At 42.2% G+C, this 24,599-nt stretch overlaps 1 protein-coding gene across 1 annotated transcript; it reads right to left on the reverse strand.

Annotated features, from left to right (window-relative positions):
* Positions 1 to 696: 696 nt before the first annotated feature.
* On the reverse strand, positions 697 to 5,870 carry LOC143934979 (olfactory receptor 6B9-like). The gene is made up of 2 exons (XM_077458526.1): positions 5,717 to 5,870; positions 697 to 1,624 (listed from the first exon to the last, which is right to left on the reverse strand). The coding sequence occupies exon 2, from the start codon at positions 1,618 to 1,620 to the stop codon at positions 697 to 699; it is 924 nt and encodes a 307-aa protein (XP_077314652.1). The 5' UTR covers positions 1,621 to 1,624; positions 5,717 to 5,870.
* Between the last annotated feature and the right edge of the window lie 18,729 nt (positions 5,871 to 24,599).

Consider the following 24,599-nt stretch of genomic DNA (forward strand, 5'->3'; position numbering starts at 1 on the left):
TCTAATCTAATAGGGCACTCTTACACCAGGCTGTTTTCCTGCAGGCACCCTAAACAGACACCTGTTCAGAATTGACAGTCATTTGTTGGAGCAGCACCATGGTAGTTGCAGATCAAACAGAAGCAGCTTCTTTGGCTACACAGGATAGCAGGACTTAATTTTCTGACTAAAGTTCCAATTTAAGTTTTTTTTTTATTGATGTTTTGCTAAAGAATACAAGAAACTGAGTTATTTTGTTACTTGAAAAATATTGCACTTTATACCTATTATGTTCCATGCACTACTGAGCAAATATTCAAAGTTACATATTTATATGTTTTTATGTTTTACATTTTTTTTAAATAATCACTTGTTGCATTAAACAGGTTATGTTTTAGAATATGTTGTAAAATTACTTTTTTTTGTTTTATACTTTGTTGACAAATTAATTTCACATTTATGAGACAGTACAAAGGATAATGAGTAGGCAGCTGCACAATTTGATCTATATCTGTGTGCGTGTAACATATATACCCACCCACCCTATGTTTAATGATATTTGATTAAAGAATAATTGGCTAGAGAAATTTATAGAAACTGTGAATTCATAGTTCATAGGATTTAAGTTAATGTATGCATTCATACAGTTAATTTTTATCATTTTTATAATATTTTTCCCATTATGGGCGTGAGTGGGGCCTCATGTCTAAGTTTTGCCTAAGGCCTCAGAAAGTCTAGAGCCGCCTCTGTCCTCAGACTATATATAATAGGGTTAATTAATGGAGTAAATACTGTGTGAAGTAAGGATACAAACTTATTGATAAGCAAAGAGTTTCCTTTAGAGGGTATCATGTATTTAGCTATCAGTGTCCCGTAAAATGTCCCCACCGCAAGAAGGTGAGAACTGCAGGTTGAAAATGCTTTCTGTTTGCCTGTTGTGGACAGCATGCTGAAGATAGCATGGAAGATGTAGATGTACGTCACCATGATAAAACCGCATGGAAAGATAAATATTGGCATGGAAAAGGCAAAAACGTCAAGTTCAACCAAAGAGGTGTCTGAACATGAGAGCTTCTGAAGAGGGAAGAGGTCACAGTAGAAATGGTCAATGACATTATCAGCACAAAAGTCAAAATCTGATACAGGCAGAACAGCTGACAGATTTAAGGTAAAACCCAACAGCCATGGCCAAGCTGAGAGATTGATACAAAAAACTTCCATGATACTGGAATATCTTAAAGGGTTACAGATGGCCAAGTACCGATCATAGGACATGACTGCGAGGATGAGACATTCTGTAATGGTTGTAGCGCTGAAAAAATAAAATTGTGTTATGCAACCAAAGAAAGTCATTTTTTCTTCTCCAAAAAGAAGACTGCCAAGCATGTTTGGAAGAATGTTGGTTGAAATTAAAAGATCTGAAAACGAGAGATGACTTAGGAGATAATACATGGGTGTCTGAAGAGCTGGGGTGATAGATACTAATACAATGATCAGAAGATTCCCTATGATAGTGAATAGAAAGATGATTAGGAAGACTATAAAGAATATAACATTGAATCCATTAAGGTTTCCAAATCCTAAAAGAATGAATTCTGAGAGTATTGAATGGTTCTTTCCGGACATAATGGTGGAATCCATAAATCTGCAGAATAAACATTTTTTTTTTTACTAGTCTATGAAAGTTTTTAGTCACCTAGATCATGTAAGAGATGTTTCGTGTTTCAACATGTAAATAACAGTTTCGCCCCTTGTTCACATGGCTGTGGGCAGGATTGTTAATGGGCCCTAAATCCTGTGCTGCCCGTTAAGAGAAGTCTCATCTCCAAACCCTCTGAGATGGCACAGGGATTCAATGCTCAGCCATGATATCCTCTTTACTGGTTATTAGAAAAAAATAGGTAACAACTGGAGAGATTAATCTCCAACTACCTAAAAAGGCAGACACAGTATAGGAGACACAGGTGACTTACAATAAAATACAATCTTTATTATATTTAATTAAAAAGATTAAAAACATACATATAGTTCCCTTTACATATTGGGGGAATAGTATTCTCTGAATATTGTCAAAATAGCTCCCATATACAGACTAAGATGGTATCAGTCCAAGTCAGGTGCAGTACCTTCTCCTTAGTGCCTGTAAGGTGAACGTATTTCACCAGATATTTGGCTTCTTTAAGACCCAGACAAATGAAGAGGGTAAATATAAGGTCAATGTGTTTCACCGGATATTTGGCTTCTTCAGGACCCGGACAAATGAAGAGGGTCATTTTTTATCCTTTTAATATTTTCTGACCCACTTAATGAAAGTGTGCAGATGAGTTCTGATCTAAAGCCGAACTCCAGGCAAACATCTAATTACACAGATGAAATACATATATGGGAGCTCTTTTACCTGCCAAAGGATTTGTATGTCTGTCCATCCAGTGCTGACCATTATACAGCTCTGCCACACAGTACAGCCTTGTATGGCAGGGCAGGAGACCTGAATGCTCCCTGCTGCAATTAAAGCCTAGCTAAACCCTCAGTTTAAATCTGCTAATGGCAATCCAGGTGCACCAAAATAAAACACATTCAATGTCTTACAGGTTGTTTTCTTTCTAAAACACCCACAGCCAGAGTAGAAAAGCCAGTCCTTTGCCAGCAACCAATGGGGCCCTTGCTCTCTGTGGGAAACGGTGGTCTAAATGTGGAGATCCAACATGTCCCCTAATGAGTCAAACCTATAGCTCTGCAATTAGCAAAGCTCATTCTCCCTATTGATTGGAGAGACTTTGGCTCTGACTCAGCAGAGGACATGACAGACTTTTTCAGCAGGCAGTTTGTACCATCATACAGAGTCTGACTACAAGCATGTAGGCAGGTTGCCTATTGGTGTATTATATAATTGATGGCTGGCTGAAGGGGGAAAGAGTTAAATGTGTGTGGTTCGGTTCCCGAGCTTTGTGGACTAACCAGTGATATAAATGAAGGAAAAGGCTGGCTTTGGCCTGCAGGCTACCTCTTGCCGGCTCAGATGGGCCAAAGGGACGTGCTATAAGGACTGCTGTTCCTTGCAGTCTGTTTGATGTACAGGGGTTTCAGACAACATCCAAAGCATGGAGAGCACCACAATGGACTACTGCCTTTCTGAGGTATGCCTGGGCCACCAGTTAGAGGTAGTTAGGGACATGGTTATATTTATATTCATGTTGGACTGTACTATGAAACTCTTCAGTAAAGTTGCATCAACTGTTTTGAGCCTGGTCTGAAGTTATTTAAAGAGGTGCATGCTGGTTCTGGTATTTTAAAAGGTAATGTACATGTGGGGTATGAAGCTCAGCTGCTAAATGCGTTTCTGGAAGAATGGTCAAACATTCTCATAGACACACTCCTAAACCTTGTGGACGGCCTTCCCAGAAGAGTTGAAGCTGTTGTAACTGCAAAGGGCGGACCAACTCAATATTGAACCCTATGGACTAAGACTGAGATGCCATTAAATTTCATGTGCATGTAAAGGCAAGTGTCCCAATACTTTTGGTAAAATAGTGTAATATTATATAATATATATATATATATATATATATATATATATATATATATATATAGTATATATATATCTGTCTATATATATATATATATACATAAGTTGCGGAGAAGTACCCTCATGTGTTTTATGAACTGACAGGTACTCAAGGGCTTGACGGGAAAGGAATAAGGGGACTGGAGTTCGACTGTTTGGGCAGTAGTGTCGACAGTTGGTTGAGTGTGGCAACTGTTCTAATATATTTAACAGTATCCCCTATTTTGTTATTTTATGTCTGTATAGTTTTTACTGGTACACATTTTATGAATGCCATGATTCCCATGTGATGCTGCTGTGTGAAATTTTCTGACCTATGTTTTTAATTCTGTACCATTTTCAGGCTGGAATGTATTATTACAATCAACATTTGTTCTTTCTTGTATACTTTTTGTTATGTATATTTATACCAATGATACATATGTACTGTACTTACCAATAGTTATATTTATGGTTTACACAAAATATATATATATATGTACCTTGGATACACGCCTCATATAGTCCCGTGTTTGTGTCCCCCCATTACCTCATTACCTTATTACGTGAACACTGATGACGTCTGATGGGATGTAATCATTATTTGGCCAATTAGTTTTGGTGCTTACAAGAAATGACCAAAATTCAAGCCATTTATGACCAGTTTAATACTTTCTTACTGAAGAAGTGTGCAAATTAGGATTTATGCTGACCTAAAGTTGAACACAAGACAAATAGCTAAATACACAGATGATATACTGTACATATATAGGAGCTGTATTACCTGAAAAAGGATTTATCTTTCTGTCTTTCCAGTACTAATATTTACGCAGATCTGCCAAGCAGAACACTTCAGTTTGGTAGGAGAGGTGACCTCAATGTTCTCTAGTACAGTCAAAGCACAATTGAACCCTCAGTTTAAAGCATACCTCCCAACTTTTTGAGATGGGAATGAGGGACACCTATCAGCAAAAGCATGCAGGCATAGGGCACACCCCCTGCCATGCCCCCTTAAAGGGTAATTGTACAAAAAAAAGATTGGTTAAACCCACAAGTGCTTTTTTCACCACTACTATTCCTTTATATTGGCTTTTGGAATTTACAAATGCAGCAATTTAGAAATCAGATGAAAGGTTTAGTGCTGGAAAACACTTTTTGATAGATAAAAAGTCCATTTTATATACAACTATATAGATCAAACCAAAATGAGGGACAAATGAGGAGGAATGAGGGACACAGAGGGACATTGCTCCAAATCAGGGACAATCCCTTGAAATCAGGGACAGTTGGGAGCTATGGTTTAAAGGCATAGGGGTTGATTTACTACAAGCAAATCAACTTTGCACTGTAAGTGCACCTGGAAGTGCAGTCGCTGTAGAACTGAGGGGAAGATCTGAAATGTGGGGAAGCTCTGCTGATGTTATCATCCAATCATGTACAAGCAAAAATGCTGTTTTTTATTTTCTTGCATGTTCCCCTGAGATCTATAGCGACTGCACTTTCAAGTGCAATTGTAGTGCAAAGTGGATTTGTCTTTAGTAAATCAACCCCATAGTTCACCTTTACCAAACAACTGCCTATGCAGATAAGTGATGTCTGTAGATAAAAACTGTACAGCTTTGATCAAAGTTTAATAATGTCCTTGTTATAGATGTAGGCCATTTATGTAGCTCATGAAGCCTGCCTGAAAAACTCGAATGCCCCATACACACGGTTGGACATTCCAACCACAAAATACGTAGGATTTTTTCCAACGGATTTTGGCCGAAACTTGTCTTGCATACACACGGTCGCACAAAGTTGTCGGAAAATCTGATCGTTCAGAATGCGGTGATGTAGAACACGTACGACGGGACTATAAAGAGGACAATAGCATGCGTCCGTCGGAATTGTCTACACACGATCGGAATTTAAACGATCAGATTTTGTTGTCGGAAAATTTTAGATCCAGATCTCAAACTTTGTGTGTCGGAAATTCCGACGGAAAAATTCCAATGGAGCCCACACATGATCACATTTTCTGACAACAAGATCCGATCGCACATTCTCCGTCAGAAAGTCCGGCCGTGTGTACAGGGCATTAGGATGTTGCTAAGGACAGCTGTTACTATTCACCTCCACCATCACAGCAGTGAGCTCTTTTTCTGATTCAAGCCCCATGCTGCCTTTATACTCATACTGTAAAATCAATACCTGGTCAGATGACTACAGTCCAGTATTTCCAGGCACTGTTATATCAAATTAATATATTCAATTCATTTTAAATGTCTTCTTAAATTCTATAAAGAGAGAGATAATACCTTACAGTATAAAAAAGACATAGGACACTCATACAGCACTGACAACTCTTCTGGGGCTATATGCTGCAGAACATTGTTTGATCTCACGCTTATGTATTTTCCACAATTCAGATTTAGGTCTCTAGGGATTGTAGACAAGGTCCCTCTGTGATAGGCTTTGTTTATTTTATTACCTTAATTACATATATTCTCATTATACTGTACACGCAAGAAACTTAAATTGTAATTATGGTAGTTATGTGTAGCCCACCCCTGTAGGAGCTGCTGGTGAAAAAAAATCCTATTTCTCCACTTAGAGCACACACAGCCAGGCACCCAGCATTTTCCTCACTCTTCCACTGGCTCCAAAAAAAGGGGTTTCTTTTTTAGTTTTTAGTTTTTTATTGGGAACATTGAACTTGGATAAGGAGAAGGAGCATGGGATACACCAATAAACTATAAACTGAATAACTTGAGGACCAATGGTAGTGTTTGAGATTCGTCATTTATAGTCAGCTGGAACGAGAAGGGTAGAAAAGGAAGAGACACCTGAGTGTAGTATTATAGAATGATTTTAATAACACAAAGTAAGGTCCACTTACAGGATAAGAACATTAAAACGGCTCATCTGTGTATATGTGGTCCATGGTGTGTTCCTCTGGTTCTGATCTGGTGATGCTGCAGGGATGCAGGGCTACAAATTATAGATTATCGGCCAGGAGCTCCTTCTGTGGCCATCAGGAAGAGGATGGAGCTGGCGTAGAACGCACGTGGAACGCGCGTGACGTCACGGGTCGTCTGATCACTTCCAAGAACACTTCCAGGGGAGGGCTTCACCCAAGAAGAGAGGCTGTGGATAGGCCTATTCACAGCCTATCCACTGCCTCTCTCCTTGGGTGAAGCCCTCCCCCGGAAGTGATCGGACGACCCGTGACATCACGCACGATCCACGCCGGCCCTCGCCTCTTCCTGATGGCCACAGAAAGAGCTCCTGCCCGATAATCTACGATCTGTAGCCCTACATCCCTGCAGCATCATCGGATCCGGAACAGAGGAACACACCATGGACCACATATACACAGATGAGCCTTTTAATGTTCTTATCCTGTAGGTGGACCTTACTTTGTGTCATTAAAAGCATTCTCTAATACTACACTCAGGTGGCGCTTCACTTTCTACCCTTCTCTTGCCTAGTTCAGAGCCAGCTCTCTGAGGACAGCAGCAGCCTTTTGATCGGCTACTATACTTGCCTAAACCCTTGAACTGCCAGTCACTTGCTTAACTTTTGAACTGCCAGTCTGATTGTTATGGACTAATTTGCCAAGCCATTTTACATCCCAAGTATTGTTTGCGCTTACAGTACCAATACTTTTTTTATTGTCAGCTGGAACGCAGGTGGAGCGCTAGTTAGCTTTGGTATAAGTTCAATACAACCTATTTTTTTTTAAATAAATTATTTGAATTACTGCACTATGACGGTATCCTTTCCTCTCCCTCTCTATATGGCAACACTGGAGCTTTGAATACGCTATCTATATATATATTGAAAGGATGACAGCACCTGTTTGGATTCATTCCTGTGACCTCTTGTATGACATCTTGGATTTTCCCATATGGCTCAATTTGACTCCCTGTAATAGGGGTCAATTAAGTTTGGTGAGTTTGGTGAGTGCATTGTGTGTCTGCATGCGGGTGGAGAGGAACCTTTCCTATACTCACTAAGGACGTTATTCACGTGTGGGATCTATACATGGACTTCACAATTTGTATGTATTTTTTAGAATTTAAATGAAGATGTATCTATTTATTTATTTATTTGTTTATTCACTATGGTGATTTATGATATGTAATGCATAATCTAAGAGCGCACTCCTTTGTTTCTTTTCTTACAGATCTCTGAATTCCTTGTTTTGACTGCCGTGAGCTGCCTTTCTGTTATAGGGTTGCTACAGTGCCTTGAAAAAGTATTCATACCCCTTGAAATTTTCTAAATTTTGTCATGTTAAAACCAAAAATGTAAAGTAAATGTATTTTATTAGGATTTTATGTGATAGACCATCACAAAGTATAAATAAATAAATATCTAAAAATGTGTGGGGTGCATTTGTATTCAGCCCCCTTTACACTGATAACCCTAACTACAATCTAGTGGAACCAACTGCCTTCAGAAGTTACCTAATTAGTAAATAGAGTGTGATAGTGAATAGAAAGATGATTAGGAAGACTATAAAGAATATAACATTAAATCCATTAAGGTTTCCAAATCCTAAAAGAATGAATTCTGAGCGTATTGAATGGTTCTTTCCGGACATAATGGTGGAATCCATAAATCTGCAGAATAAACATTTTTTTTTACTGGTCTTTGAAAGTTTTTAGTCACCTAGATCATGTAAGAGATGTTTCGTGTTTCAACATGTAAATAAAAGTTTTGCCCCTTGTCCACGTGGCTGTGGGCAGGATTGTTAATGGGCCCTAAATCCTGTGCTGCCCGTTAAAAGAAGTCTCATCTCCAAACCCTCTGAGTTGGCACAGGGATTCAATGCTCAGCCATGATACCCTCTTTACTGGTTATTAGAAAAAATAGGTAACGACTGGAGAGATTAATCTCCAACTACCTAAAAAGGCGGACACAGTATAGGAGACACAGGTGACTTACAATAAAATACAATCTTTATTATACTAAATTATAAAGATTAAAAACATACATATAGTTCCCTTTACATATTGGGGGAATAGTATTCTCTGAATATTGTCAAAAAAGCTCCCATATACAGACTAAGATGGTATCAGTCCAAGTCAGGTGCAGTACCTTCTCCTTAGTTTGGAACAGTTATACAGAAAAAAGCCGCGCTAATAGAATGGGCCACGATAAACAGGGATATAGATGTATATTTATGTACCCCCAGAGATTTTCTCTCTTTGTTACTTTTTATTAATTTTTTATTAATTATATTAATTTTAAGAGTTTTATTAATTTTAAGAGGTTGCTGCCTCCCTGGAATACACGGGCTATGTTCAACAGCCCGTGTTGAAGAATGAATAATTGTTGTGGGCTGCTGGCGCTACCTCAGGCTATTTCTGTTCACAATATTAAATTTAAACCTATGTTAATCACCATTTGCTGTCCCTAGGGACTAAATATGTTAAAATCGTGTTTAGTGTTATATACCAACTACAGTGATTAGACTAAAAAATTCCTCATACCCTTAATCAGAAAAAAAGGGTGATTTCTCAACACTTTATATCAACTACCGTAAGTGAGCTAAGAAAATTCGTCACTTATTTCAACAAAAAACAAAAAAACAAAAAACAAGAAACCAAGTGATATCCAAACTATTCTGTGATACTAGAAGTTCCCATATATGGGAGATGTAACAACTATACCCCTAATTTACATAAGCATCCCCTGTGCTAATTATACAATAGACTCCCAAAAATTTATCAATAATGAAATTTTACATGTGTAAAGATAAATAAAAAAATATATATATAAAAATTCATCCGATATTTAAAATATAAGCCGGAGAATGGTGAAAAGTAGAAAAAAGAAAATTATATAGAAAAATGTGAAAAAATAAAAATATAAAAATAAAGACAAAAAATATGAACAAAAATATATATATGAACAAAAATATATATATAGTCCACAATAACTCTTCTATCAGGTATCCACAAATATGCAATTATTCTGCTTCAGAAAACAGGAAGGTGACTTTCGTGATTATGACTGCTTATTGGTGACTTCCGTGCTCATTCCCCCTCAAGGGTCCCCACTCACCGAATCCACACACCCCCTAGGGCAGTGATGGTGAACCTTGGCACCCCAGGTGTTTTGGAACTACATTTCCCATGATGCTAAACTACACTGCAGAGTGCATGAGCATCATGGGAAATTTAGTTCCAAAACATCTGGGGTGCCAAGGTTCACCATCACTGCCCTAGGGGGTTGTTCGCATGTAATCTGTATTCCACTTTATTGAGGATTCCACCGCTCGACTGTATCTTCAAAGGGTCCTCCACAAGGTTTTTAAGAAGATGAAAAAAAACTCTTATATCCGGTGGTAGTTCCTCAAAGGAAAAAAAACCCACTCATGGTGTAGTATTTATGATTTGCTGAACACTTATAATTGGGGGAAGGGGAACAAGCTGAAGCTCTTCTTCAATTTAAAAAAGATTTTTTTTATATATATATAGTGGGAGACTTATGACCACTTAAAAAATGCTTTATTGCAAAAAATTGTTAATTTTTTGTTAAAAAACCTTTCCTGACGCCTTCATGGCAGCACACACTGGGTTGTGACTCCGCCCCCCACAACCTGACAGGATTGGATTAGCTATAAATTTGAAGGGGAGACTCCCTGCTGCATTCTCTTTTTTATCCTCACCTGACGGGTTGGACGGACATAGTTTCCTGCTACAAACAAAAAAGCCTCTACCGCATTCGCCCCAGCAGGTTCAAGCCTCTCCTGTTTGGAAGTCCCTCCTGTACAGTCTCTAAAGGAGCTTCTATGGAGGGAGCCCCCCGCTCTGGTGGTCTCAAGGGGGCTAATTTTTCTGGCATATTACAAGCTTTAAAGAAGCTTATTTTCTGCAGTGGATTCCCTTCCTTTCTTTTTCATTTCTTTCTCCTGTTGCTGGCTACTGCTTAGTATGCACCTAGCAATCATTGAGTTAAAATTCTTCGATTTTAATAAGACAAGTACCTTATTATTTTCCTGAAAGGGGGACAGGGCTTGCTGGTGCCTGTTATCCCTCAGGATCGCCGTCTGCTTCGCCGCTCTGCGCATGTCCACTGTTCACTTTTCTTCTACCTGTGTTTCTCTCGTGTTTCCCTTTTCCAAAATGGCGCGGGGGTGCTCGTGTCATCTCCGCGCATGCGCGGAGCGTCATTCAGCGGCGGAATGGCGCCACCTTTTAAAAACACCTGTGTAAGTTCAGTAGATGCTGTATTGCATACTGCTGCCAAGATAAGGAAGGACTGCTCTGCTTTTCTGAAATAGAAATTCTACTAAAGGTAAGCCCTGTGGGGATTCCTTATATTGTTCCTGTGTGTTAAATCTCTGCTGTTTTAATAATGTTAAATGAATCTAAATCTTATTTGGAAATTATTTAAATAATTAAAAAAAAAAAATATATATATATATTTCATTGATACCTTTTTCTTTTGTTTTATGCATTTCTGAGCAGTAGGTGTATGTATATGTATATGTGTATGTATATATATATATATATATATATATATATATATAATAATAAGGTGTGTGTATGTGTATATATATATATATATATATGCATATGTTTAATAGTGCGTCAGTAGGAATTTCAATATTTCTTCCCGCTTATACGTTCCTTCTTACATTTTAGACTGTCTTGTGCCCCTTTTTTTCCTTATGGAGTCCACTGCCCACGCAGACCACCATCAGCAAGTTAGGTAAGAGGCTACATCAGTTAGGTACGTATTGAAGGGGAGATCAAAAGAGTGCCAGATGCTTAGTACTGCCTTTCTTTTCTTTCGGCAGTCCAGCTGAGTCGAGAACCACAAGTTCTAGACAGGGGAGAAGATCCAGCCATACCTCAAGCAGGAAATCTCGCAGAAGTCGCTCAAGATCCCCTTCACGCCACCGTAGGCATAGCCATTCACGGCATAGCCATTCACACCATAGCCAGTCAGGACACAGGAAGTCTCCCTCGCACCATCAGAGTCACCATGCCCGTCCTGCAGCAAATGCCTGCTGGGTATGCGGTGCCCCGGCTTTGCCAGACAAACTCGCTTGTCGATCCTGCTTCAGTGAGGCCACCAGAGAAAAAGAGACAGACGCTAGAATGGCCACGGATCTCATTAGGGAGTCTGTTCGGGAGACATTACTGGAATCTGCCACCCCAGCGGTGGATAGAGCAATTCCTGGCACGTCCTCTGCAGAGACTCGTCTCACCCCAGCATCAGAATCCTCCTCTGAGGATGAAGGTCAAGATTTGTCAGCCGGCTTTGACTTTTCCCTGGTGGAACCTTTTGCAAAATCCGTTAAGGAGGCAATTGGCTGGCAGGAGGACGCGACTAATCCCCCTAAAGTACGGAAATATTTTCCAAACTTAAAAAGGGATCCAGAGACCTTTCCTTTTATCGAGGAACTTGAGGATCTCATCCAGGACGAATGGGAGAGATCAGATAAGAGAACTAGCCTCTCCAATAGACTGGCAAAAATTTATCCCTTAAAGGAAGCGAGAGTGAAGCCCCTAGTGAATGCCCCCATCGTTGATTCTTCATTAATGCGCCTTGCCCGCCATGTAACCTTACCAATTGAGGATGCGGTTTCCTTCCGGGACGTTTTAGATCGAAAGATGGATCTGGAATTAAAAAAGGCTTATTCCACAGCTGGAGGGGCCTGTAGACCAGCGATTACTACGGCGGCAGTAGCCAGAGCCATCTCAGGATGGGCTTCCGGAGTGGAGAAGGACCTCAAGGACGGCGTCGAGATGGAGAAAATAATATCCTCCCTGCAGGAGATCAGACTCGCAGGAGATTTCGTGGCAGAGGCTTCGGTAGATGTTATTAGATCTTCTGCCAGGTCAATGCTGGCTTCGGTAACAGCTAGAAGAGCCTTATGGCTGAAACCATGGATAGCGGACGCAGCCTCCAAAACGAATTGGTGCAGAATTCCATACGACGGTTCAAACCTGTTTGGTGCCAAGCTAGATTCAGCCATATCCAAAGTTTCTGGAGGGAAATCAGGTCTGATCCCTTCCGATAGAAGACCTAGGGCTCAGAGAGGTCCAGCTTTCAAACGTAATTTGCCAGATAAATACCGAGATTCCAGATCCTACCGTCCAGGTAGGGAATTCAGAAGGGACTGGAGGAGCACAAAACCCTCATTTCTTAGATTGCAGAAATCCAAGGCTACCCCGGTTAGGGATCAGCCGAAGTCCTTTTGAAGGTCCGCCTGCCCACCCGGCCCAGGTGGGCGCCAGGCTGAAAAGTTTTTTCAAAATCTGGGCGAAACACATAAAAGACCTATGGACACTGTCCACAATAAAACTGGGTCACAAATGGAAGTTCAGGAACGGTTTTCCACCAAACTACTTCCGCTCAACCAGGCTCCCGTCTTCACTATCCAAAAGGAGCCTGTTAGTAAAATACATAACAGAGCTGAAACAAAAGGGCGCAATCCTAGAAGTGCCATCACACCAAAAAGGGAAGGGATTCTATTCCCCTCTTTTTTTAGTGAAAAAGAAGACAGGCGACTTAAGACCCGTGTTGGACCTCAAGAGACTCAACAGAGGCATCCAAGTGGAATCCTTCAAAATGGAAAGTTTACAGTCTATTCTTCTAGCGATAAATCTAAACGACTGGATGCTTTCTATAGATTTGTCAGATGCTTATCTTCACGTGCCAGTTCACCCGTTTTTTCAAAAGTTTCTGCGTTTTGCCATAAAACAGCACCACTTCCAATTTCAATGTCTTCCGTTCGGCATTTCCTCGGCTCCCAGGACATTTACCAAAGTTCTGTTACCACTAGTAGCTTTCCTCAGGGGAAAGGGTTTGCGAGTCCATCACTATCTGGACGATATCCTGCTGTTGGCAGAAGATCAAGAATCTCTGATTCTTCACCGGGAGATTCTCCTTGCGACCCTTCAGAAATTTGGATGGATAATCAACTGGAAGAAGAGCAGTCTGCAACCTACACAGAGAATGACCTTCCTGGGGGCAGACCTGGACACCAGATTGAACAGGATACAACTTCCGCTAGAGAAAGTCAAACCTCTAGTGTGGAAAATGCGGAGACTACTGACAACAAGTCAGTTGCCAGCCAGAGCCTGCCTAAGCATACTGGGGTCCATGTCAGCGACTATACCCATGATACAGTGGTCACAATGGCACATGAGACCTCTCCAGAACTCATTTCTCAGGCAGTGGGATGGAGTATCGATGCGCCAAACCATTTTTGTCTCCAATTCAGTAAAACAGTCGATATGGTGGTGGACACACCGCAGCAATCTCGAGAGATACAGACCAATAGTCCCTCCGGATCCGGAAGTAGTAACTTCGGACGCTTGCCAGACGGGTTGGGGAGCCCATTTTCAGGATCAGGCAGCCCAGGGGCAGTGGCTTTTTCAGGCTTTAGACCTAGTCTCCAATATTCTGGAACTCAGGGCAGCTTTCCAAGCTTTGAAAGCCTTCGCGCCACTACTGAGAGGCAAGAATGTAGTTATCCGCATGGACAACAAGGTGGCAGTGGCCTACATTCAGAAGCAAGGGGGTACCCGGAGTGTCACTTTAATGGAGGAAGTCCGACCCATTTTAGAGTGGGCTCAGATTCACCTTTCAAGCCTAAAAGCAGTATATGTTCCAGCAGCACAAAACATGCTAGCCGACTGCCTAAGCCGAGAGGTTTTTTCCAACAACGAATGGTCCCTGAATCCTCAAACCTTCACTCTTTTGACGAATCTTTGGGGAATGCCAGAGATAGATCTAGCGGCTACCCCAGCAAATACCAAATGCCTCAGATTTCTATCGAGGGGGTCATTCCCATCAGCGGAAGGGGTGGATTGCCTGACTCACCCATGGAACTTCAAGCTGGGATACATTTTTCCTCCAGTTCCATTAATCGCAAGATTTCTGTCCAGACTCCGGAGATCCTCAAGGACGGTGATCGCAATCATCCCACTATGGCCACGAAGGCCGTGGTTCACAACTCTTCGGCAACTCAGCCTTCAACCTCCTATTCCCCTGCGGGTATCTCCGGACCTTCTATCCCAAGGTCAGTTCCTGCATCCAGCTCCAGAAAGGTTGCACCTGATGGCCTGGAGATTGAGAGGGCTAGGCTGAGAGCTCAGGGATGCTCTCAAGAGGTTATATCAACTCTGATGCAAGCCAGGAAAACCACGACCAATTCCATTTATTCTAGAATTTGGGAAAGGTTCTGCTCCATGGCCCAACAGAAAGGATGGAACAGCGTCTCTCCGCAGCCTGCTCACATCCTGGAGTTTCTCCAATCAGGGGTCAACAAGGGTCTGAGTCTAAGTACCCTCAAAGTTCAGGTGTCTGCCCTATCAACCAAAACAGATACGAAATGGGCCTTTCATCCCCTAGTTGTCCAGTTCTTGAGAGCTTATCTGAAAATCAAACCCCCTAGGAGGCCGATTTTTCCGTCATGGGATTTATCAGTAGTCCTTCACGCCCTGTCTTCACCTCCGTTTATTCCAGCTGAAAAGATCTCTCTATGGGACTTAACTCTAAAACTGACTTTTCTGATTGCAATCACATCTGCAAAGAGAGTATCAGAAATACAAGCTTTAATGATCTCGGAACCACATTTAGTTCTTTTTCCTGACAGAGTGGTTCTAAGGCCCTCGGAGCAGTTTATACCCAAAGTGGCTACTCCTTTTCACTACAACCAGGATATCGTTCTCCCTTCCTTCTCTAACGATCAGGGGGATCCACACCCTCTGGATGTAAGGTCAACCATCATCAATTACCTATCTACTACTGCCTCATTCAGAGGGACAGATTCTCTCTTAGTCATCCCTCATGGATCCAAGCGAGGTCAAGCAGCTTCTTCACGTACCATCGCTTCCTGGCTGGTTAGGATCATTAAGAAGGCATATTCCTCCCAGCAACTAGCAATTCCTGAGGGCATCAGGGCTCATTCTACAAGGGCAGTGGCTACCTCCTGGGCAGCATATTGCAGAGTGTCTCCAGAAACAATATGCAGAGCAGCGTCCTGGTCCTCCAGGCATACCTTCATTTCCCATTACAAAGTGGATTCAGCTCACTTGTCCATGACTGACTTCGGCAGATCTATCATTAGAGCAAATTCTTCCGCATTATAAGGAATTAAAGTTTATTTTACTTGCACCCACCCGACTGGCGAGTTATTTCCCAGTGTGTGCTGCCATGAAGGCGTCAGGAAAACGGAAAATTGTATACTCACCTTCCGTAATTTTCCTTTCCTGACGCATCTTCATGGCAGCACACGATTCCCTCCCTGTCTCTTTGTGATGATATATACGGAGAATGCAGCAGGGAGTCTCCCCTTCAAATTTATAGCTAATCCAATCCTGTCAGGTTGTGGGGGGCGGAGTCACAACCCAGTGTGTGCTGCCATGAAGATGCGTCAGGAAAGGAAAATTACGGAAGGTGAGTATACAATTTTCCGTTTTTCGCACACCGAAAGGTTTTTGCACAGCAATTATACAAAAAAGATTTTCCACAAGAATACAAATCTATAAAAAGATGCACAAAACTTGCACAAAAAATATACAACAATTATACAGCTCAAAAATAAAAATAAAAATAAAAATAAACAATAAAAAAACTTTTTATATATGTGCAAAAAACTGTGATTTTGATCAGTCATATAAGGCCTATTTCCCCGAACTCGCACCCTCCTTCTAAAGTGGGGAGCTAAAGTCACTCTTTAGGGATAATTGCCTCCCCAGGGGAACCGCTTCCCAGGCTATTTAGGCTACTTATAGGCTGAATGAAAGTTATTCTATAAAAATTTAGCTTAATAAATCTTTGGCATCCTTGAGCAAAAAGGGGCCAAGATAATAAAACACACCGGTTCGCCAGCAAACAAAACAGTCCCCTTGAGCGAGCGGCGTGCGTTCCAGCTGCGCTCCAATGGGTCAGGCGCACCGGAAATGACGTAGTGTGCGTAATGACGCTGTGCGATTTTTAGGGATTTTAAGGATAAAAGGGCCGGGGTCACGATTTTTTGTCATTTTGGACTAATTTTGGGATAAAAGGGCCGGGGGGGGTGCAATTTTGATCATTTTGGGCCACTTTCAGTATAAAAGGGCCGGGGTTGAGATTTTTTTGTCATTTTTGAAAAATTTGGGGTTAAAAGGGCCGGGGGTGCGATTTTGATCATTTTGGGCCACTTTTGGGATAAAAGGTCCGGGGGTGCGATTTTTTTCTCATTTTGGACCACTCTCAGGATAAAAGGGCCGCGGGTGCGATTTTTTGTCATTTTGGGCCACTTTCAGGATAAAGGATCCGGGGTTCCGATTTTTTGTAATTTTGGACCACTTTCAGGATAAAAGGGCCGGGGTTGAGATTTTTTGTCATTTTGGACTAATTTTGAGATAAAAGGTACGGGAGTGAGAATTTTTGTCATTTTGGACACATTTTGGGATAAAACGGCCGGAGGTGCAATTTTTTGTCATTTTGGTCCCCTTTCAGGATAAAAGGGCCGGGGGTGCGATTTTTTGTCATTTTGGGCCACTTTCAGGATAAAAGGGCGGGGGTGCGATTTTTTGTCATTTTGGACCACTTTCAGGATAAAAGGGCCGGGGTTCCGATTTTTTGTCATTTTGGACTAATTTTGGGATAAAAGGGCCGGGGTTCCGATTTTTTGTCATTTTGGACTAATTTTGGGATTAAGGGCCGGGGGTGCAATTTTGATCATTTTGGGCCACTTTTGGGATAAAAGGGCCGGGGGTGCGATTTTTTCTAATTTTGGACCAATTCAGGATAAAAGGGCCGGGGGTGCGATTTTTTGTCACTTTGGGCCACTTTCAGGATAAAGGGGCTGGGGTTCAGATTTTTTGGACCACTTTCAGGATAAAAGGGCCGGGGGTGCGATTTTTTCTAATTTTGGACCAATTCAGGATAAAAGGGCCGGGGGTGCGATTTTTTGTCACTTTGGGCCACTTTCAGGATAAAGGGGCTGGGGTTCAGATTTTTTGGACCACTTTCAGGATAAAAGGGCCGGGGGTGCGATTTTTTGTCATTTTGGACCACTTTCAGGATAAAAGGGCCGGGGTTCAGATTTTTTGTCATTTTGGACTAATTTTGGGATAAAAGGGCCGGGGGTGCAATTTTGATCATTTTGGGCCACTTTCAGTATAAAAGGGCTGGGGGTGAGATTTTTTGTCATTTTTGACAAATTTTGGGTTAAAAGGGCCGGGGGTGCGATTTTGATAATTTTGGGCCACTTTTGGGATAAAAGGTCCGGGGGTGCGATTTTTTTCTCATTTTGGACCACTCTCAGGATAAAAGGGCCGGGCGTGCGATTTTTTGTCATTTTGGGCCACTTTCAGGATAAAGGGGCCGGGGTTCCGATTTTTTGTAATTTTGGACCACTTTCAGGATAAAAGGGCCGGGGTAGAGATTTTTTGTCATTTTGGACTAATTTTGAGATAAGAGGGACGGGAGTGAGAATTTTTGTCATTTTGGACAAATTTTGGGATAAAAGGGCCGGGGGTGCGATTTTTTGTCATTTTGGACCCCTTTCAGGATAAAAGGGCCGGGGGTGCGATTTTTTGTCATTTTGGACCACTTTCAGGATAAAAGGGCAGGGGGTGCGATTTTGATCATTTTGGGCCACTTTTGGGATAAAAGGGCCGGGGGTGCGATTTTTTGTCATTTTGGGCCACTTTCAGGATAAAAGGGCCGGGGGTGCGATTTTTTGTCATTTTGGACCAATTTCAGGATAAAAGGGCCGGGGTTCAGATTTTTTGTAATTTTGGACTAATTTTGGGATAAAAGGACCGGGGGTGCAATTTTGATCATTTTGGGCCACTTTCAGTATAAAAGGGCCGGGGGTGAGATTTTTTGTCATTTTTGACAAATTTTGGGTTAAAAGGGCCGGGGGTGCGATTTTGAGCATTTTGGGCCACTTTTGGGATAAAAGGGCCGGGGGTGCGATTTTTTCTAATTTTGGACCACTTTCAGGATAAAAGGGCCGGGGTTCCGATTTTTTGTAATTTTGGACCACTTTCAGGATAAAAGGGCCGGGGTTGAGATTTTTTGTCATTTTGGACTAATTTTGAGATAAAAGGGACGGAGTGAGAATTTTTGTCATTTTGGACAAATTTTGGGATAAAAGGGCCGGGGGTGCGATTTTTTGTCATTTTGGACCCCTTCCAGGATTAAAGGGCCAGGGTGCGATTTTTTGTCATTTTGGACCACTTTCAGGATAAAAGGGCCGGGGTTCCGATTTTTTGTAATTTTGGACTAATTTTGGGATAAAAGGGCCAGGGGTGCAATTTTGATAATTTTGGGCCACTTTTGGGATAAAAGGGCCGGGGGTGCGATTTTTTTCTCATTTTGGACCAATTCAGGATAAAAGGGCCGGGGGTGCGATTTTTTGTCATTTTGGGCCACTTTCAGGATAAAGGGGCCGGGGTTCCGATTTTTTGTAATTTTGGACCACTTTCAGGATAAAAGGGCCGGGGGTTGAGATTTTTTGTCATTTTGGACTAATTTTGAGATAAAAGGGACGGGAGTGAGAATTTTTGTCATTTTGGACAAATTTTCAGGATAAAAGGGCCGGGAGTGCGATTTTTTGTCATTTTGGGCCACTTTCAGGATAAAAGGGCCGGGGGTGCGATTTTTTGTCATTTTGGACCAATTTCAGGATAAAAGGACCGGGGGTGCAATTTTTTCTAATTTTGGGCCACTTTCAGGATAAAAGGGCCGGGGTTGAGATTTTTTGTCATTTTGGACCACTTTCAGGATTAAAGGGCCGGGGTTCCGATTTTTTGTAATTTTGGACTAATTTTGGGATAAAAAAGCCGGGGGTGCAATTTTGATCATTTTGGACCACTTTTGGGATAAAAAGGCCGGGAGTGTGATTTTTTCTCATTTTGGACCAATTCAGGATAAACGGGCCGGGGGGTGCGATTTTTTGTCACTTTGGGCCACTTTCAGGATAAAGGGGCTGGGGTTCAGATTTTGTGTCATTTTGGACCACTTTCAGGATAAAAGGGCCGGGGTTGAGATTTTTTGTCATTTTGGACCACTTTCAGGATAAAGGGGCCGGGGTTCCGATTTTTTGTAATTTTGGACCACTTTCAGGATAAAAGGGCCGGGGTTGAGATTTTTTGTCATTTTGGACTCATTTTGAGATAAAAGGGACGGAGTGAGAATTTTTCTCATTTTGGACAAATTTTGGGATAAAAGGGCCGGGGGTGCGATTTTTTGTCATTTTGGACCCCTTTCAGGATTAAAGGGCCGGGGTTCCGATTTTTTGTAATTTTGGACTAATTTTGGGATAAAAGGGCCGGGGGTGCAATTTTGATCATTTTGGACCACTTTCAGGATAAAAGGGCCGGGGGTGCGATTTTTTGTCACTTTGGGCCACTTTCAGGATAAAGGGGCTGGGGTTCAGATTTTGTGTCATTTTGGACCACTTTCAGGATAAAAGGGCCGGGGGTGCGATTTTTTGTCATTTTGGACCACTTTCAGGATAAAAGGGCCGGGGTTCCGATTTTTTGTAATTTTGGACTAATTTTGGGTTAAAGGGGCCAGGGGTGCAATTTTGATCATTTTGGGCCACTTTCAGTATAAAAGGGCCGGGGGTGAGATTTTTTGTCATTTTTGACAAATTTTGGGTTAAAAGGGCTGGGGGTGCGATTTTGATCATTTTGGGCCACTTTTGGGATAAAAGGTCCGGGGGTGCGATTTTTTCTCATTTTGGACCACTTTCAGGATAAAAGGGCCGGGGGTGCAATTTTTTGCCATTTTGGGCCATTTTCAGGATAAAGGGGCGGGGTTCCGATTTTTTTGTAATTTTGGACCACTTTCAGGATAAAAGGGCCGGGGTTGAGAATTTTTGTCCTTTTGGACAAATTTTGGGATAAAAGGGCCGGGGGGGCGATTTTTTGTCACTTTGGGCCACTTTCAGGATAAAAGGGCCGGGGGTTCGATTTTTTTGTCATTTTGGACCACTTTCAGGATAAAAGGGCCGGGGTTCAGATTTTTTGTAATTTTGGACTAATTTTGGGATAAAAGGGCCGGGGTGCAATTTTGATAATTTTGGGCCACTTTCAGTATAAAAGGGCCGGGGGTGAGATTTTTTGTCATTTTTGACAAATTTTGGGTTAAAAGGGCCGGGGGTGCGATGTTGATCATTTTGGGCCACTTTTGGGATAAAAGGGCCGGGGGTGCGATTTTTTGTCATTTTGGGCCACTTTCAGGATAAAAGGGCAGGGGGTGCGATTTTTTGTCATTTTGGGCCACTTTCAGGATAAAAGGGCCGGGGGTGCGATTTTTTGTCATTTTGGGCCACTTTCAGGATAAAAGGGCAGGGGGTGCGATTTTTTGTCATTTTGGGCCACTTTCAGGATAAAAGGGCCGGGGGTGCGATTTTTTGTCATTTTGGACCACTTTCAGGATAAAAGGGCCGGGGTTCAGATTTTTTGTAATTTTGGACTAATTTTGGGATAAAAGGTCTGGGGGTGCGATTTTTTCTCATTTTGGGCCACTTTCAGTATAAAAGGGCCGGGGGTGAGATTTTTTGTCATTTTTGACAAATTTTGGGTTGGGGGTGCGATTTTGAGCATTTTGGGCCACTTTTGGGATAAAAGGGCCGGGGGTGCGATTTTGAGCATTTTGGGCCACTTTTGGGATAAAAGGGCCGGGGGTGCGATTTTTTCTAATTTTGGACCACTTTCAGGATAAAAGGGCCGGGGTTGAGATTTTTTGTCATTTTGGACCACTTTCAGGATAAAGGGGCCGGGGTTCCGATTTTTTGTAATTTTGGACCACTTTCAGGATAAAAGGGCCGGGGTTGAGATTTTTTGTCATTTTGGACTCATTTTGAGATAAAAGGGACGGAGTGAGAATTTTTCTCATTTTGGACAAATTTTGGGATAAAAGGGCTTGGGGTGCGATTTTTTGTCATTTTGGACCCCTTTCAGGATTAAAGGCCCGGGGTGCGATTTTTTGTCATTTTGGACCACTTTCAGGATAAAAGTTCCGGGGTTCCGATTTTTTGTAATTTTGGACTAATTTTGGGATAAAAGGGCCGGGGGTGCAATTTTGATCATTTTGGACCACTTTTGGGATAAAAAGGCAGGGGGTGTGATTTTTTCTCATTTTGGACCAATTCAGGATAAAAGGGCAGGGGGTGCGATTTTGATCATTTTGGGCCACTTTTGGGATAAAAGGGCCGGGGGTGCGATTTTTTTGTCATTTTGGGCCACTTTTGGGATAAAAGGGCCGGGGGTGCGATTTTTTGTCATTTTGGACCAATTTCAGGATAAAAGGGCCGGGGGTTCAGATTTTTTGTCATTTTGGACTAATTTTGGGATAAAAGGGTCGGGGGTGCAATTTTGATCATTTTGGGCCACTTTTGGGATAAAAGGGCCGGGGGTGCGATTTTTTCAAATTTTGGACCAATTCAGGATAAAAGGGCCGGGGGTGCGATTTTTTGTCACTTTGGGCCACTTTCAGGATAAAGGGGCTGGGGTTCAGATTTTTTGGACCACTTTCAGGATAAAAGGGCCGGGGGTGCGATTTTTTGTCATTTTGGACCCCTTTCAGGATAAAAGGGCCGGGGGTGCGATTTTTTGTCATTTTGGACCACTTTCAGGATAAAAGGGCAGGGGGTGCGATTTTGATCATTTTGGGCCACTTTTGGGATAAAAGGGCCGGGGGTGCGATTTTTTGTCATTTTGGGCCACTTTTGGGATAAAAGGGCCGGGGGTGCGATTTTTTGTCATTTTGGACCAATTTCAGGATAAAAGGGCCGGGGTTCAGATTTTTTGTAATTTTGAACTAATTTTGGGATAAAAGGACCGGGGGTGCAATTTTGATCATTTTGGGCCACTTTCAGTATAAAAGGGCCGGGGGTGAGATTTTTTGTCATTTTTGACAAATTTTGGGTTAAAAGGGCCGGGGGTGCGATTTTGAGCATTTTGGGCCACTTTTGGGATAAAAGGGCCGGGGGTGCGATTTTTTCTAATTTTGGACCACTTTCAGGATAAAAGGGCCGGGGTTCCGATTTTTTGTAATTTTGGACTACTTTCAGGATAAAAGGGCCGGGGTTGAGATTTTTTGTCATTTTGGACTAATTTTGAGATAAAAGGGACGGAGTGAGAATTTTTGTCATTTTGGACAAATTTTGGGATAAAAGGGCCGGGGGTGCGATTTTTTGTCATTTTGGACCCCTTCCAGGATTAAAGGGCCGGGGTGCGATTTTTTATCATTTTGGACCACTTTCAGGATAAAAGGGCCGGGGTTCCAATTTTTTGTAATTTTGGACTAATTTTGGGATAAAAGGGCCAGGGGTGCAATTTTGATAATTTTGGGCCACTTTTGGGATAAAAGGGCCGGGGGTGCGATTTTTTGTCATTTTGGACAAATTTTCAGGATAAAAGGGCCGGGGGTGCGATTTTTTGTCATTTTGGGCCACTTTTGGGATAAAAGGGCCGGGGGTGCGATTTTTTGTCATTTTGGACCAATTTCAGGATAAAAGGGCCGGGGTTCAGATTTTTTGTCATTTTGGACTAATTTTGGGATAAAAGGGTCGGGGGTGCAATTTTGATCATTTTGGGCCACTTTTGGGATAAAAGGGCCGGGGGTGAGATTTTTTGTCATTTTTGACAAATTTTGGGTTTAAAAGGGCCGGGGGTGCGATGTTGATCATTTTGGGCCACTTTTGGGATAAAAGGGCCGGTGGGGTGCGATTTTTTGTCATTTTGGGCCACTTTCAGGATAAAAGGGCCGGGGGTGCGATTTTTTGTCATTTTGGGCCACTTTCAGGATAAAAGGGCCGGGGGTGCGATTTTTTGTCATTTTGGGCCACTTTCAGGATAAAAGGGCCGGGGGTGCGATTTTTTGTCATTTTGGACCACTTTCAGGATAAAAGGGCCGGGGTTCAGATTTTTTGTAATTTTGGACTAATTTTGGGATAAAAGGTCTGGGGGTGCGATTTTTTCTCATTTTGGGCCACTTTCAGTATAAAAGGGCCGGGGGTGAGATTTTTTGTCATTTTTGACAAATTTTGGGTTGGGGGTGCGATTTTGAGCATTTTGGGCCACTTTTGGGATAAAAGGGCCGGGGGTGCGATTTTGAGCATTTTGGGCCACTTTTGGGATAAAAGGGCCGGGGGTGCGATTTTTTCTAATTTTGGACCACTTTCAGGATAAAAGGGCCGGGGTTGAGATTTTTTGTCATTTTGGACCACTTTCAGGATAAAGGGGCCGGGGTTCCGATTTTTTGTAATTTTGGACCACTTTCAGGATAAAACGGCCGGGGTTGAGATTTTTTGTCATTTTGGACTCATTTTGAGATAAAAGGGACGGAGTGAGAATTTTTCTCATTTTGGACAAATTTTGGGATAAAAGGGCTTGGGGTGCGATTTTTTGTCATTTTGGACCCCTTTCAGGATTAAAGGCCCGGGGTGCGATTTTTTGTCATTTTGGACCACTTTCAGGATAAAAGTTCCGGGGTTCCGATTTTTTGTAATTTTGGACTAATTTTGGGATAAAAGGGCCGGGGGTGCAATTTTGATCATTTTGGACCACTTTTGGGATAAAAAGGCAGGGGGTGTGATTTTTTCTCATTTTGGACCAATTCAGGATAAAAGGGCCGGGGGTGCGATTTTTTGTCATTTTGGACCACTTTCAGGATAAAAGGGCCGGGGTTCCGATTTTTTGTAATTTTGGACTAATTTTGGGATAAAAGGGCCGGGGGTGCAATTTTGATCATTTTGGACCACTTTTGGGATAAAAAGGCAGGGGGTGTGATTTTTTCTCATTTTGGACCAATTCAGGATAAAAGGGCCGGGGGTGCGATTTTTTGTCACTTTGGGCCACTTTCAGGATAAAGGGGCCGGGGTTCAGATTTTGTGTAATTTTGGACCACTTTCAGTATAAAAGGGCCGGGGGTGAGATTTTTTGTCATTTTTGACAAATTTTGGGTTAAAAGGGCCGGGGGTGCGATTTTGATCATTTTGGGCCACTTTTGGGATAAAAGGGCCGGGGGTGCGATTTTTTGTCATTTTGGGCCACTTTCAGGATAAAAGGGCCGGGGGTGCGATTTTTTGTCATTTTGGGCCACTTTCAGG

The sequence above is a fragment of the Lithobates pipiens genome, unplaced genomic scaffold (genome assembly GCF_037356315.1).
Source record: "Lithobates pipiens isolate NorthernLeopardFrog02 unplaced genomic scaffold, aLitPip1_a1.2 Scaffold_28, whole genome shotgun sequence".
Lineage (NCBI taxonomy): Eukaryota > Metazoa > Chordata > Amphibia > Anura > Ranidae > Lithobates > Lithobates pipiens.

What these genes read in the sequence shown, in the direction of transcription:
- LOC143934979 (XM_077458526.1), bottom strand. Translation starts at nt 1,620, where the DNA reads ATGGATTCCACCATTATGTCCGGAAAGAACCATTCAATACTCTCAGAA.